Consider the following 13,966-nt stretch of genomic DNA (forward strand, 5'->3'; position numbering starts at 1 on the left):
TTTAAAAATTTTAAACGCAGAATACAACATTGCATCAAAAGCGGGGATATAAAATCTCTTAAAATTTCTATAATGTTTATTCTAACAAGTTACAGGGGTAAAAAAAAGAGAAAATTAAATGCGATTTTTAATTTCAGATATCTTATTCAAAAGAAACTTTTTGTTCATTATACCTACCCTCGGGAATGATGTAATCGTTGATTCTGTGTTTAAATTTTTAAAAATATTTATTAGTTTTTTCAGGACACCATGTCCGGGTGATGCAATCCAAATTGAACATTATCTATCTTTGTCATACAACGCATTCAGTCGAACAGAATTTCGTGACAATATAGTGACAAAGAACGCTACTAAATATTTGAAACGGCTTCCGGAATATTTTGTGATGTTTATTAAATAATATTGATAATGTATTTGATAAATAATTGATTTAAGACGTGAAAATAAAAAGTTTTTTATTGTTAATTATTTATGGAAGATCCAAGCAGAGAATACACCAGAATATATTCTGTGATCCAAGTATTTTGTTGTTAAAGATGTTCAACATTTATCTAAGCGCTCTATAGTAACAATATATTATTAAAAAATCACTTTATCACTTTTTCTCTTTTTTAGATTATTTTTATTGTATAGTTAATAAATTATTGTAATCACTGAATACATAGTTAGTGAACAAAAAATTGAGTTAAATAAAACTAAGTTAATGATGAGAATGTCATTGTCAAAACACGTAATTTGCCGTGTAAAGAAAGAAAAATAGGGATAGAAGTAAAATTTTTGCGCCTACGCTCTTAAGGCTTTATAAGCTTCGAGAGATGATCAAAAACAGATGAAATGAAAACATAAAAAATACAGTTGCTGACATGAAACTTAAACTACGAAGAGACAAATTCAACCCAAGAAACTTGATAGTTAGGAAAATGAAGGTATTTTTCTACCCATGGTTTTTAAAATGTTCTGGCACTCCTACTGAAGCGCCATCAGAAAACTGGGGAACAACCACAACAAGTGCTGCTAGATATCTCACGTTTTCAAGCATGCAAAATATAAACCTTACCTTAGCAACAGCACCACTTGATTTAAAAAAAAAACGCTTAATCATCATTTAAAAAAAAAATGAAAAACCGCGGCTCTGACACTAATATCTAAAATATCACGTTATTATATAGAAATTCTGCATATTATGCAGACTTTCTTTTAATATTTTTTTTGAAAAAAAAATTATCAATTAAAAGAGTCATGTTCTAACTAAGGGTCATTAAAAGGGTGGTGTTAGAACATGGGTCATGTTCTAACACGATCCACAATAATTGTACTAACAAATTGTTGCTATTACTACTATGTAAGTACTTTGTTTTTTTCGTATTGGGATCAACTCCACGTTCTCTACCTATATCCTTTATGCGGAACATTATTCTTCTAGGACACTTCCAAGGTCCGTATTTAATGCAATGTGTGTGTGTGTGTGTGTGTGTGTGTGTGTGTGTGTGTGTGTGTGTGTGTGTGTGTGTGTGTGTGTGTGTGTGTGTGTGTGTGTGTGTGTGTGTGTGTGTGTGTGTGTGTGTGTGTGTGTGTGTGTGTGTGTGTGTGTGTGTGTGTGTGTGTGTGTGTGTGTGTGTGTGTGTGTGTGTGTGTGTGTGTGTGTGTGTGTGTGTGTGTGTGTGTGTGTGTGTGTGTGTGTGTGTGTGTGTGTGTGTGTGTGTGTGTGTGTGTGTGTGTGTGTGTGTGTGTGTGTGTGTGTGTGTGTGTGTGTGTGTGTGTGTGTGTGTGTGTGTGTGTGTGTGTGTGTGTGTGTGTGTGTGTGTGTGTGTGTGTGTGTGTGTGTGTGTGTGTGTGTGTGTGTGTGTGTGTGTGTGTGTGTGTGTGTGTGTGTGTGTGTGTGTGTGTGTGTGTGTGTGTGTGTGTGTGTGTGTGTGTGTGTGTGTGTGTGTGTGTGTGTGTGTGTGTGTGTGTGTGTGTGTGTGTGTGTGTGTGTGTGTGTGTGTGTGTGTGTGTGTGTGTGTGTGTGTGTGTGTGTGTGTGTGTGTGTGTGTGTGTGTGTGTGTGTGTGTGTGTGTGTGTGTGTGTGTGTGTGTGTGTGTGTGTGTGTGTGTGTGTGTGTGTGTGTGTGTGTGTGTGTGTGTGTGTGTGTGTGTGTGTGTGTGTGTGTGTGTGTGTGTGTGTGTGTGTGTGTGTGTGTGTGTGTGTGTGTGTGTGTGTGTGTGTGTGTGTGTGTGTGTGTGTGTGTGTGTGTGTGTGTGTGTGTGTGTGTGTGTGTGTGTGTGTGTGTGTGTGTGTGTGTGTGTGTGTGTGTGTGTGTGTGTGTGTGTGTGTGTGTGTGTGTGTGTGTGTGTGTGTGTGTGTGTGTGTGTGTGTGTGTGTGTGTGTGTGTGTGTGTGTGTGTGTGTGTGTGTGTGTGTGTGTGTGTGTGTGTGTGTGTGTGTGTGTGTGTGTGTGTGTGTGTGTGTGTGTGTGTGTGTGTGTGTGTGTGTGTGTGTGTGTGTGTGTGTGTGTGTGTGTGTGTGTGTGTGTGTGTGTGTGTGTGTGTGTGTGTGTGTGTGTGTGTGTGTGTGTGTGTGTGTGTGTGTGTGTGTGTGTGTGTGTGTGTGTGTGTGTGTGTGTGTGTGTGTGTGTGTGTGTGTGTGTGTGTGTGTGTGTGTGTGTGTGTGTGTGTGTGTGTGTGTGTGTGTGTGTGTGTGTGTGTGTGTGTGTGTGTGTGTGTGTGTGTGTGTGTGTGTGTGTGTGTGTGTGTGTGTGTGTGTGTGTGTGTGTGTGTGTGTGTGTGTGTGTGTGTGTGTGTGTGTGTGTGTGTGTGTGTGTGTGTGTGTGTGTGTGTGTGTGTGTGTGTGTGTGTGTGTGTGTGTGTGTGTGTGTGTGTGTGTGTGTGTGTGTGTGTGTGTGTGTGTGTGTGTGTGTGTGTGTGTGTGTGTGTGTGTGTGTGTGTGTGTGTGTGTGTGTGTGTGTGTGTGTGTGTGTGTGTGTGTGTGTGTGTGTGTGTGTGTGTGTGTGTGTGTGTGTGTGTGTGTGTGTGTGTGTGTGTGTGTGTGTGTGTGTGTGTGTGTGTGTGTGTGTGTGTGTGTGTGTGTGTGTGTGTGTGTGTGTGTGTGTGTGTGTGTGTGTGTGTGTGTGTGTGTGTGTGTGTGTGTGTGTGTGTGTGTGTGTGTGTGTGTGTGTGTGTGTGTGTGTGTGTGTGTGTGTGTGTGTGTGTGTGTGTGTGTGTGTGTGTGTGTGTGTGTGTGTGTGTGTGTGTGTGTGTGTGTGTGTGTGTGTGTGTGTGTGTGTGTGTGTGTGTGTGTGTGTGTGTGTGTGTGTGTGTGTGTGTGTGTGTGTGTGTGTGTGTGTGTGTGTGTGTGTGTGTGTGTGTGTGTGTGTGTGTGTGTGTGTGTGTGTGTGTGTGTGTGTGTGTGTGTGTGTGTGTGTGTGTGTGTGTGTGTGTGTGTGTGTGTGTGTGTGTGTGTGTGTGTGTGTGTGTGTGTGTGTGTGTGTGTGTGTGTGTGTGTGTGTGTGTGTGTGTGTGTGTGTGTGTGTGTGTGTGTGTGTGTGTGTGTGTGTGTGTGTGTGTGTGTGTGTGTGTGTGTGTGTGTGTGTGTGTGTGTGTGTGTGTGTGTGTGTGTGTGTGTGTGTGTGTGTGTGTGTGTGTGTGTGTGTGTGTGTGTGTGTGTGTGTGTGTGTGTGTGTGTGTGTGTGTGTGTGTGTGTGTGTGTGTGTGTGTGTGTGTGTGTGTGTGTGTGTGTGTGTGTGTGTGTGTGTGTGTGTGTGTGTGTGTGTGTGTGTGTGTGTGTGTGTGTGTGTGTGTGTGTGTGTGTGTATGTGTTACATTTATTATGGCATCATGTGTGTGCATTTTACTACGTTATGGCACCTGCGAGCTTTGTGGCATCATACACGCAATGCCATAAAATTCTAAGTCGTTTTTTAACATCTACTGCATCATATTTGTACAGATCGCGTTATTTTAAAATATTTTAATATTTTAATGTGTATGATGCCATAAGATGATATCTTTGTACATTCACACACATGTATTTGTTATGGCATCATTCCCGCTGCGTATATAGTGCTGCCCCCTACGATTAAAATAGTATATGCAAGAAATATTTTGCACTCCTTTGGAATGTGATGCCATTAGGTACGAGCTATCAGAAGCGAGTGGTGTGTACTTAATTTTCGGCATTATATCGGTTTATACTTTGTTAGTTTTTTGTTGTTGTTGTGGCCGTTATGAAGATAATAATTTAGTGTGTGTGATGTTATCAAGGCAATAATATGGTAAGTAAACTTCAACTATAATTTTTTAAATTATAGTAACTTTTTTATTATCTTTAATATCTCATTTTTGATAACTTTTGGTTAGTTTCCTTAGAATTTGTGTGTCTTATGGGCACTCAGAACTTAATTTGCGTACTCGGCGATCGTTTGAGGCCAGCGCAATTATGGTAATGGCCAATTGTATATACAAAAAAAGGATTTATTGTTAAAAAAATATATACAGGGTGGCCAAACATAAACTGACCGTGTTAGTTTATTTTATTGGAAAGGTAGTTTGTGTTTAAAAACAATAATATATATTTTATGAACTTACCGTATACAAGGTAAAAAAAATAAACTGCATCACATCTGACTAAATATTAATAGCCGAATTTCTATTTAATAGAAAAATTTGAAGTAAAAACTCAGTAACAAAATCTTGTTCTATTCATGAAATTAATTTACGCGTTTGCATTTTTGAATTATGAACTGTCCTATAAGTAGGACGCTGGGCGTTAAGGTTATCATAATTGAAGGAGGTATGTATGAATGAGTTTAAAACAATAAAATATTTTAAAATATAATAAAACCATGTTTATTTTTTATGATACTGAATAAAATAATGTTGGCATAATGTTACAGTACATTTTCCACAGTATTTTATGTATGTATGGTTTGGCTTTACAATTTTCTCCTTGACATCGTCTCTGCATTTTATGTTTTTCCATGAAGTGTCGTTTCCCATCTAATCTTACGCCCATAAAGACTTTTGCTGATGATGGACTCGGTCTTTCTATAATACTCCTTGAACTATGAGCCAATTTCAGGTAGCAAACTGCTATAGATCGACGAAAATCTAATAAAGTAATATTTGACTTATTACCTCGTTTGTAGAGAATACCACTTCTTGGCTTTGATTTTAGTGCCATATTTTTCAACAAACCGGTCGTGTTGATCCAAGTTCCATGTAGTTATGATAATTATTTTTAACATGTGTGGTTGAGAAATCAAACTTGTTCTTTTGAGCTTGCGATCCCATCTAATAGCTTGTGCTGGAGGTTCTATATTGTCAAAATTAGATGCTATAGTAACACACTCATTACCGTTCAATTTTACAAAACGTATTTTTCCATTTACATCACACTGAAAATCATATGAACCACGAGCTCCTTTACTACTAAGGGTTTTCCTATATTGTATAGAAAAGTTCAATAATCTATTTTCCCGCATGGTTCCTGTTAGTCGGTGTCAACATTTCTGTAAATTAATTAACAAATCTCTGCTGGTAAATATATTATCAAAAAACACCCAGTGATTTGTAGTTTTGGCAATTTTTAGCGATTATCTTCCAGTATAAAAGTCAAAATTTTAATACCCTACTTCTACAGAGTTCAAAATTCAATGCAATACTAAAATTTTTACATATTTTGATACCGCTAAGTACCTACCAGCGTCCTACTTCTAGGACGGTAAAACAAAATGTATATGTAGTTAACTTTCAGCAATGTATTTTTACCAGATTTATTATTTATTCATGACTATCGAATGTAATAAACCTTACTCAACAATAATAACCCGTTGAGAGACAAAAAAGTGCCAAAATGAAATTTTTATTATTAAATGTGTAAATCTAGACGAGGTTACGAAATTTGTCCAACGTTTACATTTTTTTACTGAATGGGCGTTTGTAATATAATCAAACAAAATGTAATCAGTTTACTACATTATGAAATATACAGGGTAAATCTTAATATACTGTTATCTAGAGATTCAGTTTGTTTTACAGGTAAATGAATGCATACGAGTTTTATTTGTATTTATTAATTTCATATTTATGGTTACATTATGTTATCGATTTGCTTCGCATGCATAAAGCGCTATTCTTAATAACTTCATTTTTTTCGATTCCAGTATAAATCCGGATACCAGTCTGCCCGAGCTAAAAAAATATTCGAACTTCTAAATATACCTCGATATGAAACGCAAGGTCTTTCCAATTCGGAAAGAAACGAAGTATTACAGCGATATAACGACTTCAACAATATACAAGTAAATAGTAATGACGGCCAAATAACCCCAGATATTCAAAATGATCATTACATTACTGAAGAAAGGAGTCAATATGTGAATACATGGCTGTTAAAAAATCTTCAGGACCATCCAAGCGTAGAAAAGAAACGTTTTACCAGTACCAATTCAGACAGGTAAGCCTACTAATATCGTATTTAAGAAAGATATAAAACAACTTTTTTTTATTTAAGCATCCAAATAGTGTATTTAGCGGAAACGACTAAAGCTAGATGTCTATTATTTGAGAAAAATCTAAACAATAATTTTGCTGCAATTTCGGATCTCAAAAATTATGCCCAGTTTACATCAGAACCAGAAAATATCAGCCTACTCAACACCAACCCTAAGAACTCTGTAACAACTTCGAACGTAGAAGAATACCCCGTAATTTCGAATGTAGAAAAATGTCCTGTACTTTGGAACGTAGAAGAATATTGTGCAGTTACGAATAGTGAAATGCAGAATCTGACCACTTGTAATAATCGTTCACTGCTGTCAGAAGAAATCTCAGCTCAACGCATAAAAAGTGATGTCTCACTTAATTCGGCACAGTCAAATAGAATCTGTAAGTCAAAGGAAAATCCTATAATAACTTCAGTTGATAGCAATAATGAAAGCTTGTCTTCTCTCGATATGTCTGAAAAATTATCTGACTGTTCCGTCTTTTCTAAATCCCATAGTGAGTATCAACCATCAACTAGCTATGTATCTGACACAGAATCAGACCAATCACTTACTTTGACAGAAAAAAGTGATGAACTCTTAATATCGCCAACAATCACCGTTGATAGCAACACAACAACCTCCAAACATAATAAAAATAAAAAAAGCAGTCTTGACCACAAATCTAGCAATATGTCTTCCAAACATACTAAACCTAACGAAAATTCATCAAAACACCATAAAAGGAAAGGTAGGAAAACTGTACCGAAGTCGCAACTAGATACATCCAACGACAGTGAGGAACATGTCATAGTCCGTAGTGCTAAAAAAAATAAAAGTACTGGTCAAAGAGTAAGAGATAAGGGTCACTGTTGCCTGTTTTGTGACAAAATAATGATTAATATCGCTCGTCATTATGAATTGGTGCATAAAAATGAAATTCAAGTAGCCAAGATTCTGATTATGCCTAAAGGATCAACAAAACGCCGAGAAGCTTTTGCTGAATTATCGAGAACTGCAGACTTTTACCACAACTGCGAAGTACTTAATCAACAAAAGGGAGAGTTGATTTTAGTCAGGCGTCCTTCTGGAAAAGAAACGACTAGCTTAAGTTACTCTAGCTACGGACCCTGCCCGCATTGTCTAGGTTTTATGCTCAAAAGAAAACTTTGGTTTCATGTTAAATATAATTGTAAGTCATCATTCACATCCGCAGAGTCGAGTTCAAAGAAAAAAAGCATTATTGCTGACAGTAATGCGTTGCTAATAGGATTAACTTGTACAGATTACAGCTTCGAGTATCAAGCAAACATACTGAATAAATTTAAAAATGACCATATATCGACAGTCTGTAAGCAAGATTCCACTATTTTAAAATTTGGATATCTTCAGTTTCAAAAACACGGACCTACCCAGTGCGAACTAATTCGCCAAACAATGCGTCAGTTGGGCAGATTCTTACTTGAGGTGAAATCTTTACACTCGGACATTAAAGAGTTGGCGGATTGTCTTCTTCCAAATAACTTCGATGTTGTAATAAGTTCAGTAAAGCGTTTATGTGGTACTATCAACTCAAGTACAAACCGACCACAGTTTGAAATACCATCATTAGCATTAAAGCTGGGTCATGCTTTAAAAAAATGCCTCAATATTCACAGAGGAGTAGCCCTAAGAAGTGGCGATTTAAGAAAAGATGCTGGTCGAAAAAAAACTATACAGGTCATTTTTGCAGCTAATAGAAATGGAGTGGAGCAGCAAAATTTCATCTTGTGCTCTATCCACAATGCACAAAAAGAAATTTAACCATAAACAACTTTTGCCATTAACAGAGGACTTACTTATTTTAACAAAATTTTTGAATCAGGAAATTGAAAGATTAAAAAATAAATTATCACTGGATGTTGTGTATAAAACGTGGAGAGCTCTTGCCTCGTGCACTCTAGCCAGAATAATATTGTTCAATAAGAAACGGTCCGGAGAAGCTGCAAAAATGACCGTGGAACAATATGCCACACGACCAACTTTCAAAGAACAGGGAACCCAAGAACTCTTCGCGTCATTGTCGCCATTGGAGAAAAATTTGGCTTCTACAATGGAGGTTGTCGATATAGAAGGAAAACGCGGACGACGAGTGCCTGTAATAATAACACCTGAACTTAAATCTGCCATCGATTTGTTAATAAAAACAAGATCTACAGTAAACATTTCAAAAAATAATCCATATATTTTTGCACCAGCTGAGAGCGAAATAGGGCATTTGCGAGGTCATGATTGTCTAAAATCCATGTGTAATGAAGTAAACTTACAACATCCAGAATATATAACAGGAACCAAACTAAGAAAATATATAGCCACTGTGTCGCAAATTTTCAATTTGGGTAAGAACGAAGCAGACTGGCTAGCAAGACACTTGGGACATGACATACGAGTTCATCGTGATTTTTATCGGTAAATAACATGGTTTGGCTTATAATTTTACAAACAATATTTCACATTTTCGTGTTTTAGGCTTCACGAGAACGCTGTAGAAGCAACAAAAATAAGTCGCCTGTTAATCGCCATCGAGCATGGAGACGCTAACAAATATGCTGGCAAAAGTCTCAATGAAATAAATATAGAAGGTAAGTAAATTTTGTATATCATACAAATATTAATGTCCTAATCTTTTATCAATATTAATGTTGTATTTTGTTTTCGGTGCAAAATTTAATGTGCGTCAAAAATTTTTGCTAATGGACACGTGATTGCTTGCGATTTAGACGCAAACTTTGTGATATACATAAAAATTTGCGCCAAAAACAAAATGCAACACAATTTTTTACCAGTGAGAACGCGGCTTCATATGCTTATACTATGGAACTGGAACCATTGGAATAAACTTAAAAGGGAATACATCACACACATTTCTTTCAACCCAAATTATGGATATTTTTTAAACGCTTTTCTTTATTTAATATATGTAACTTTAGAATTCCTTTTTGGGATAATACAGGCATTCTAGAATATTACAAGCGACTAAATTGCAGGTGTCACAGCGGATCTGTTGATCTTTATTAAATACTGATTCAGCAGCACCGTTGTGGTGCTTGCCGCTCAGCAGCTCGACGCTCGCCGCTTGTATCGTAGCCGAGGTCTTAGGCTTCGTAAGCTGGTAGGTCCTGGACTTGACGCACTTATGGGGTAGATCGCTGTTGTTTCTTGCTCCATGTCCATAGCTCAGGCAGTTGTATTGACGTCCTCTGTGGCAAGTTCGTCCTTCATTGTCTGTACGTACATGGCTGCAGGCCCTTGAACACGATTTTCTTCGTCTGTTCTTCCTTTGTCGAATGTGTAAAGAAGGAGACTTGTTTGTCTCGGAGGGCTTCCTGGACCTTTTTGTGGGCAGTTGCAGTCTAGCAGAAGATCTTGGTGTTTACTGGGGGTTATTAGTATTGGGAGTAGAAGTGACTCGACTGCTAGCACTTGAATAGAAGCTTATTTTCATCATCGTACATAATATTACTTTAAAAAGTATATATTTCTACTAAAAGGGTAGTTCCCTGGGTTGGCTGTATACCATATAGTTAAACACACTCTAACCACTTCTATGTAATAGGTATATTTTAATAAAATCTTAAAAAATCACAATTAATTGAATAAAATATGTTCAAAGCATTTTCGGACCTATCAGTCCATCATCAGTGAATTTATATACTTGATAACTAGCCTCAGAACCAAACAATGGTTGTAACTATTCAATCCACATTATAATGTTGTAAAATTGAAAAGGCTAAACGTCGATGTTAATAGAAACCTCTGGAAACATGGTGAAACCCCAAACGAGAACTTTAACCAACCATCTTGGGCCAACAATGTCTGCAAAGTAAATTATACCTATTACATAGAAGTGGTTTTACTTCATGTTAGAGTTTGTTTATATATACATATATGTATTTCTGTTCTGCAAAAAGCTCCAGACAGGCCCGCATTTCAATAAAAAATATTCCTTGACATTTTCTTTTATCTGGCATTATTAATGCCAAAATTAAGAGTTTAATCACATCTTTTTTTGAGAGCACAGACAATAATAATAATACGTAATATATAATGCAATGTTTAAGTAAATAGAGTCAAGTAAAAATAATATATGTACCTACATATTATTTCAAGAAGTACTTTTTTGTGAGGTCTATATACTATCAACTAAAAAAAATAAAAAAGGTATTTATGTGAAGAATAAACGATATTTTCTTATTAGTGTATTAGTTTTATTAGTGGGAAAACTGAAATGCAACGATGGAAAGTTTTTGATATTCTACACTTCTTAAAATTTGTATATTGCTCACTCAGTTCAGCTATTGAAGCTAATGAAGAGTTTTGATATTTTTAAACTCCTAATTTTTGCTGCAAGTTTGATTTGTTTTCCCATTTTAACCCGGCACCTGCCACGTGGGGTGCTACTAGCACCCCATAACACATTTTTATCAAATATTTGGTATTTCAAGTTTGGTAACCAAGCTGTGCGTCATAGTAGCTTTCTATAATATTATATAGCATAGATGTGTTAGTGTTTGAAGAATTGGGGTGTCATCATCTGGTACTTTAAGTTTTATTTTTTTTGTATTTTTGATAAACAGGTCAAATTAACATTTTTTATTGAAATAACTTATTTAAATTATTAATATAGACTCTATACTCACTAAATCTTAATTTTTTTAGATATTTTACTTGACTTCATTTATTATGGCTTGGTACTTGCTAATTTGCTTATAACATCCCTTTCATTTTATTTTTTAACTTTTATAACATATTAGTGGCTAATAAGTTAATAAAACATGTTTTTTTATATTCTTGTGTTACTCAACACATTATTTTGTTTTTTAAACAAGTAGATCACAGAAAATTTTTAAGGGGTGCTGTGGCAGTTGGCGCCTTGCAAAGCCGCGTAGCAGGTGCCGGGTTAACATAAAAATTGCGCTATTCAGTGACAGATATTGAAAGCTGTTTTTATTTAAACGTCTAACGTCCTATATATCTTAGATTTACCTTGTTTGGAAGAGGAATCCGAAGAAGTGGCATTACCAGCCGATGCCGGCGAAGGGATCAATAACACTGAGGACACATCTAGTGATGATGAAAGTAAGACTTTACAATTTCATCCGTGTTTCTAATTAATTGTTTTTTCTTATTACCTTTTAGTTCCATTATCGAACATTAAAGAGCAGGTGTTCATGAATCAAGGAAAGAGAAAATCATCGGCAACAGAAGAGGTATGAGTGATAAGAATTAAAAATAATAATAATAAATTAAATAAAATTGTAGGAACTAATTTCGACAAAAAAAGAAACACAAGTCAAAAAGAGAAAAAAAGAAAAGCAGTCGGCAAAAACACTTAAAACAACTCAAAAAACCCCATGGACGTCCGAAGAAATAAAATCCGTAATGACTTTCTTTAAATTTGATTTAAAGAAGGAACTACTACCAGGAAAACAAAAATGTGAAGAGTGCAAATCAAAATACCCAGTATTGGAAAGGAGAAAATGGACGGATATAAAGTTTTATTTGAAAAACTATTACAGCCGCAATAAGCGACTAATAAATAATAATGATAATAAATTACCAATATAAATTTTATACAAATTGTTTGCAAATAAATGACAAAGTTAAAAAAACAAGAATTTGTTCTGTAATTTATTAGTTTTTTTTATTATCCCAAAAAATGTCGGCCATAATTCAAGTAGTAAGTCATGGTGTGTAAAGCGTGGTATTTATGACATCTCAAGGTACATGTGGCATCTGATGCCACAAGTGATGTTATCATAGATTTACCTGTAGTTTGGTTTAGAAGGAGGGTATAACAAAATTAAAAATATATTACTGATACGCAGCTAATCAGAATCAACACACCGTACTTGGACTTGATGATGCCACTTTGCAGTCTGAAGCACAGATGCCACAACAAATGCGGCACCATGTATGTGTGTGTGTGTGTGTGTGTGTGTGTGTGTGTGTGTGTGTGTGTGTGTGTGTGTGTGTGTGTGTGTGTGTGTGTGTGTGTGTGTGTGTGTGTGTGTGTGTGTGTGTGTGTGTGTGTGTGTGTGTGTGTGTGTGTGTGTGTGTGTGTGTGTGTGTGTGTGTGTGTGTGTGTGTGTGTGTGTGTGTGTGTGTGTGTGTGTGTGTGTGTGTGTGTGTGTGTGTGTGTGTGTGTGTGTGTGTGTGTGTGTGTGTGTGTGTGTGTGTGTGTGTGTGTGTGTGTGTGTGTGTGTGTGTGTGTGTGTGTGTGTGTGTGTGTGTGTGTGTGTGTGTGTGTGTGTGTGTGTGTGTGTGTGTGTGTGTGTGTGTGTGTGTGTGTGTGTGTGTGTGTGTGTGTGTGTGTGTGTGTGTGTGTGTGTGTGTGTGTGTGTGTGTGTGTGTGTGTGTGTGTGTGTGTGTGTGTGTGTGTGTGTGTGTGTGTGTGTGTGTGTGTGTGTGTGTGTGTGTGTGTGTGTGTGTGTGTGTGTGTGTGTGTGTGTGTGTGTGTGTGTGTGTGTGTGTGTGTGTGTGTGTGTGTGTGTGTGTGTGTGTGTGTGTGTGTGTGTGTGTGTGTGTGTGTGTGTGTGTGTGTGTGTGTGTGTGTGTGTGTGTGTGTGTGTGTGTGTGTGTGTGTGTGTGTGTGTGTGTGTGTGTGTGTGTGTGTGTGTGTGTGTGTGTGTGTGTGTGTGTGTGTGTGTGTGTGTGTGTGTGTGTGTGTGTGTGTGTGTGTGTGTGTGTGTGTGTGTGTGTGTGTGTGTGTGTGTGTGTGTGTGTGTGTGTGTGTGTGTGTGTGTGTGTGTGTGTGTGTGTGTGTGTGTGTGTGTGTGTGTGTGTGTGTGTGTGTGTGTGTGTGTGTGTGTGTGTGTGTGTGTGTGTGTGTGTGTGTGTGTGTGTGTGTGTGTGTGTGTGTGTGTGTGTGTGTGTGTGTGTGTGTGTGTGTGTGTGTGTGTGTGTGTGTGTGTGTGTGTGTGTGTGTGTGTGTGTGTGTGTGTGTGTGTGTGTGTGTGTGTGTGTGTGTGTGTGTGTGTGTGTGTGTGTGTGTGTGTGTGTGTGTGTGTGTGTGTGTGTGTGTGTGTGTGTGTGTGTGTGTGTGTGTGTGTGTGTGTGTGTGTGTGTGTGTGTGTGTGTGTGTGTGTGTGTGTGTGTGTGTGTGTGTGTGTGTGTGTGTGTGTGTGTGTGTGTGTGTGTGTGTGTGTGTGTGTGTGTGTGTGTGTGTGTGTGTGTGTGTGTGTGTGTGTGTGTGTGTGTGTGTGTGTGTGTGTGTGTGTGTGTGTGTGTGTGTGTGTGTGTGTGTGTGTGTGTGTGTGTGTGTGTGTGTGTGTGTGTGTGTGTGTGTGTGTGTGTGTGTGTGTGTGTGTGTGTGTGTGTGTGTGTGTGTGTGTGTGTGTGTGTGTGTGTGTGTGTGTGTGTGTGTGTGTGTGTGTGTGTGTGTGTGTGTGTGTGTGTGTGTGTGTGTGTGTGTGTGTGTGTGTGTGTGTGTGTGTGTGTGTGTGTGTGTGTGTGTGTGTGTGTGTGT

The 13,966-nt window shown here is 37.5% G+C and overlaps 2 protein-coding genes across 3 annotated transcripts in view; one reads left to right on the forward strand and one right to left on the reverse strand.

The window, feature by feature from the left end:
• LOC126889626 (5'-3' exoribonuclease 1) overlaps positions 1–13,966 on the reverse strand; it is a 699,515-nt gene that overhangs the window by 334,790 nt on the left and 350,759 nt on the right. The gene's annotated exons all lie outside the window — the stretch shown is intronic.
• On the forward strand, positions 8,175–12,076 carry LOC126889627 (uncharacterized). Its single transcript, XM_050658104.1, has 5 exons — positions 8,175–8,907; positions 8,968–9,080; positions 11,479–11,577; positions 11,638–11,708; positions 11,761–12,076. Exons 1-5 carry the CDS (start codon positions 8,201–8,203, stop codon positions 12,064–12,066), a joined length of 1,296 nt encoding a protein of 431 aa, XP_050514061.1. The 5' UTR covers positions 8,175–8,200; the 3' UTR covers positions 12,067–12,076.

This window comes from Diabrotica virgifera, chromosome 8 (genome assembly GCF_917563875.1).
Source record: "Diabrotica virgifera virgifera chromosome 8, PGI_DIABVI_V3a".
NCBI lineage: Eukaryota > Metazoa > Arthropoda > Insecta > Coleoptera > Chrysomelidae > Diabrotica > Diabrotica virgifera.

Bases quoted from the DNA above. Each gene is read 5' to 3' on its own strand.
- LOC126889627 (XM_050658104.1), top strand. From the start codon at position 8,201: ATGGAGTGGAGCAGCAAAATTTCATCTTGTGCTCTATCCACAATGCAC. The intron at 9,081-11,478 runs GTAAGTAAATTT...TATATATCTTAG, and splicing joins CAATGAAATAAATATAGAAG to ATTTACCTTGTTTGGAAGAG. The intron at 11,709-11,760 runs GTATGAGTGATA...ATAAAATTGTAG, and splicing joins AATCATCGGCAACAGAAGAG to GAACTAATTTCGACAAAAAA.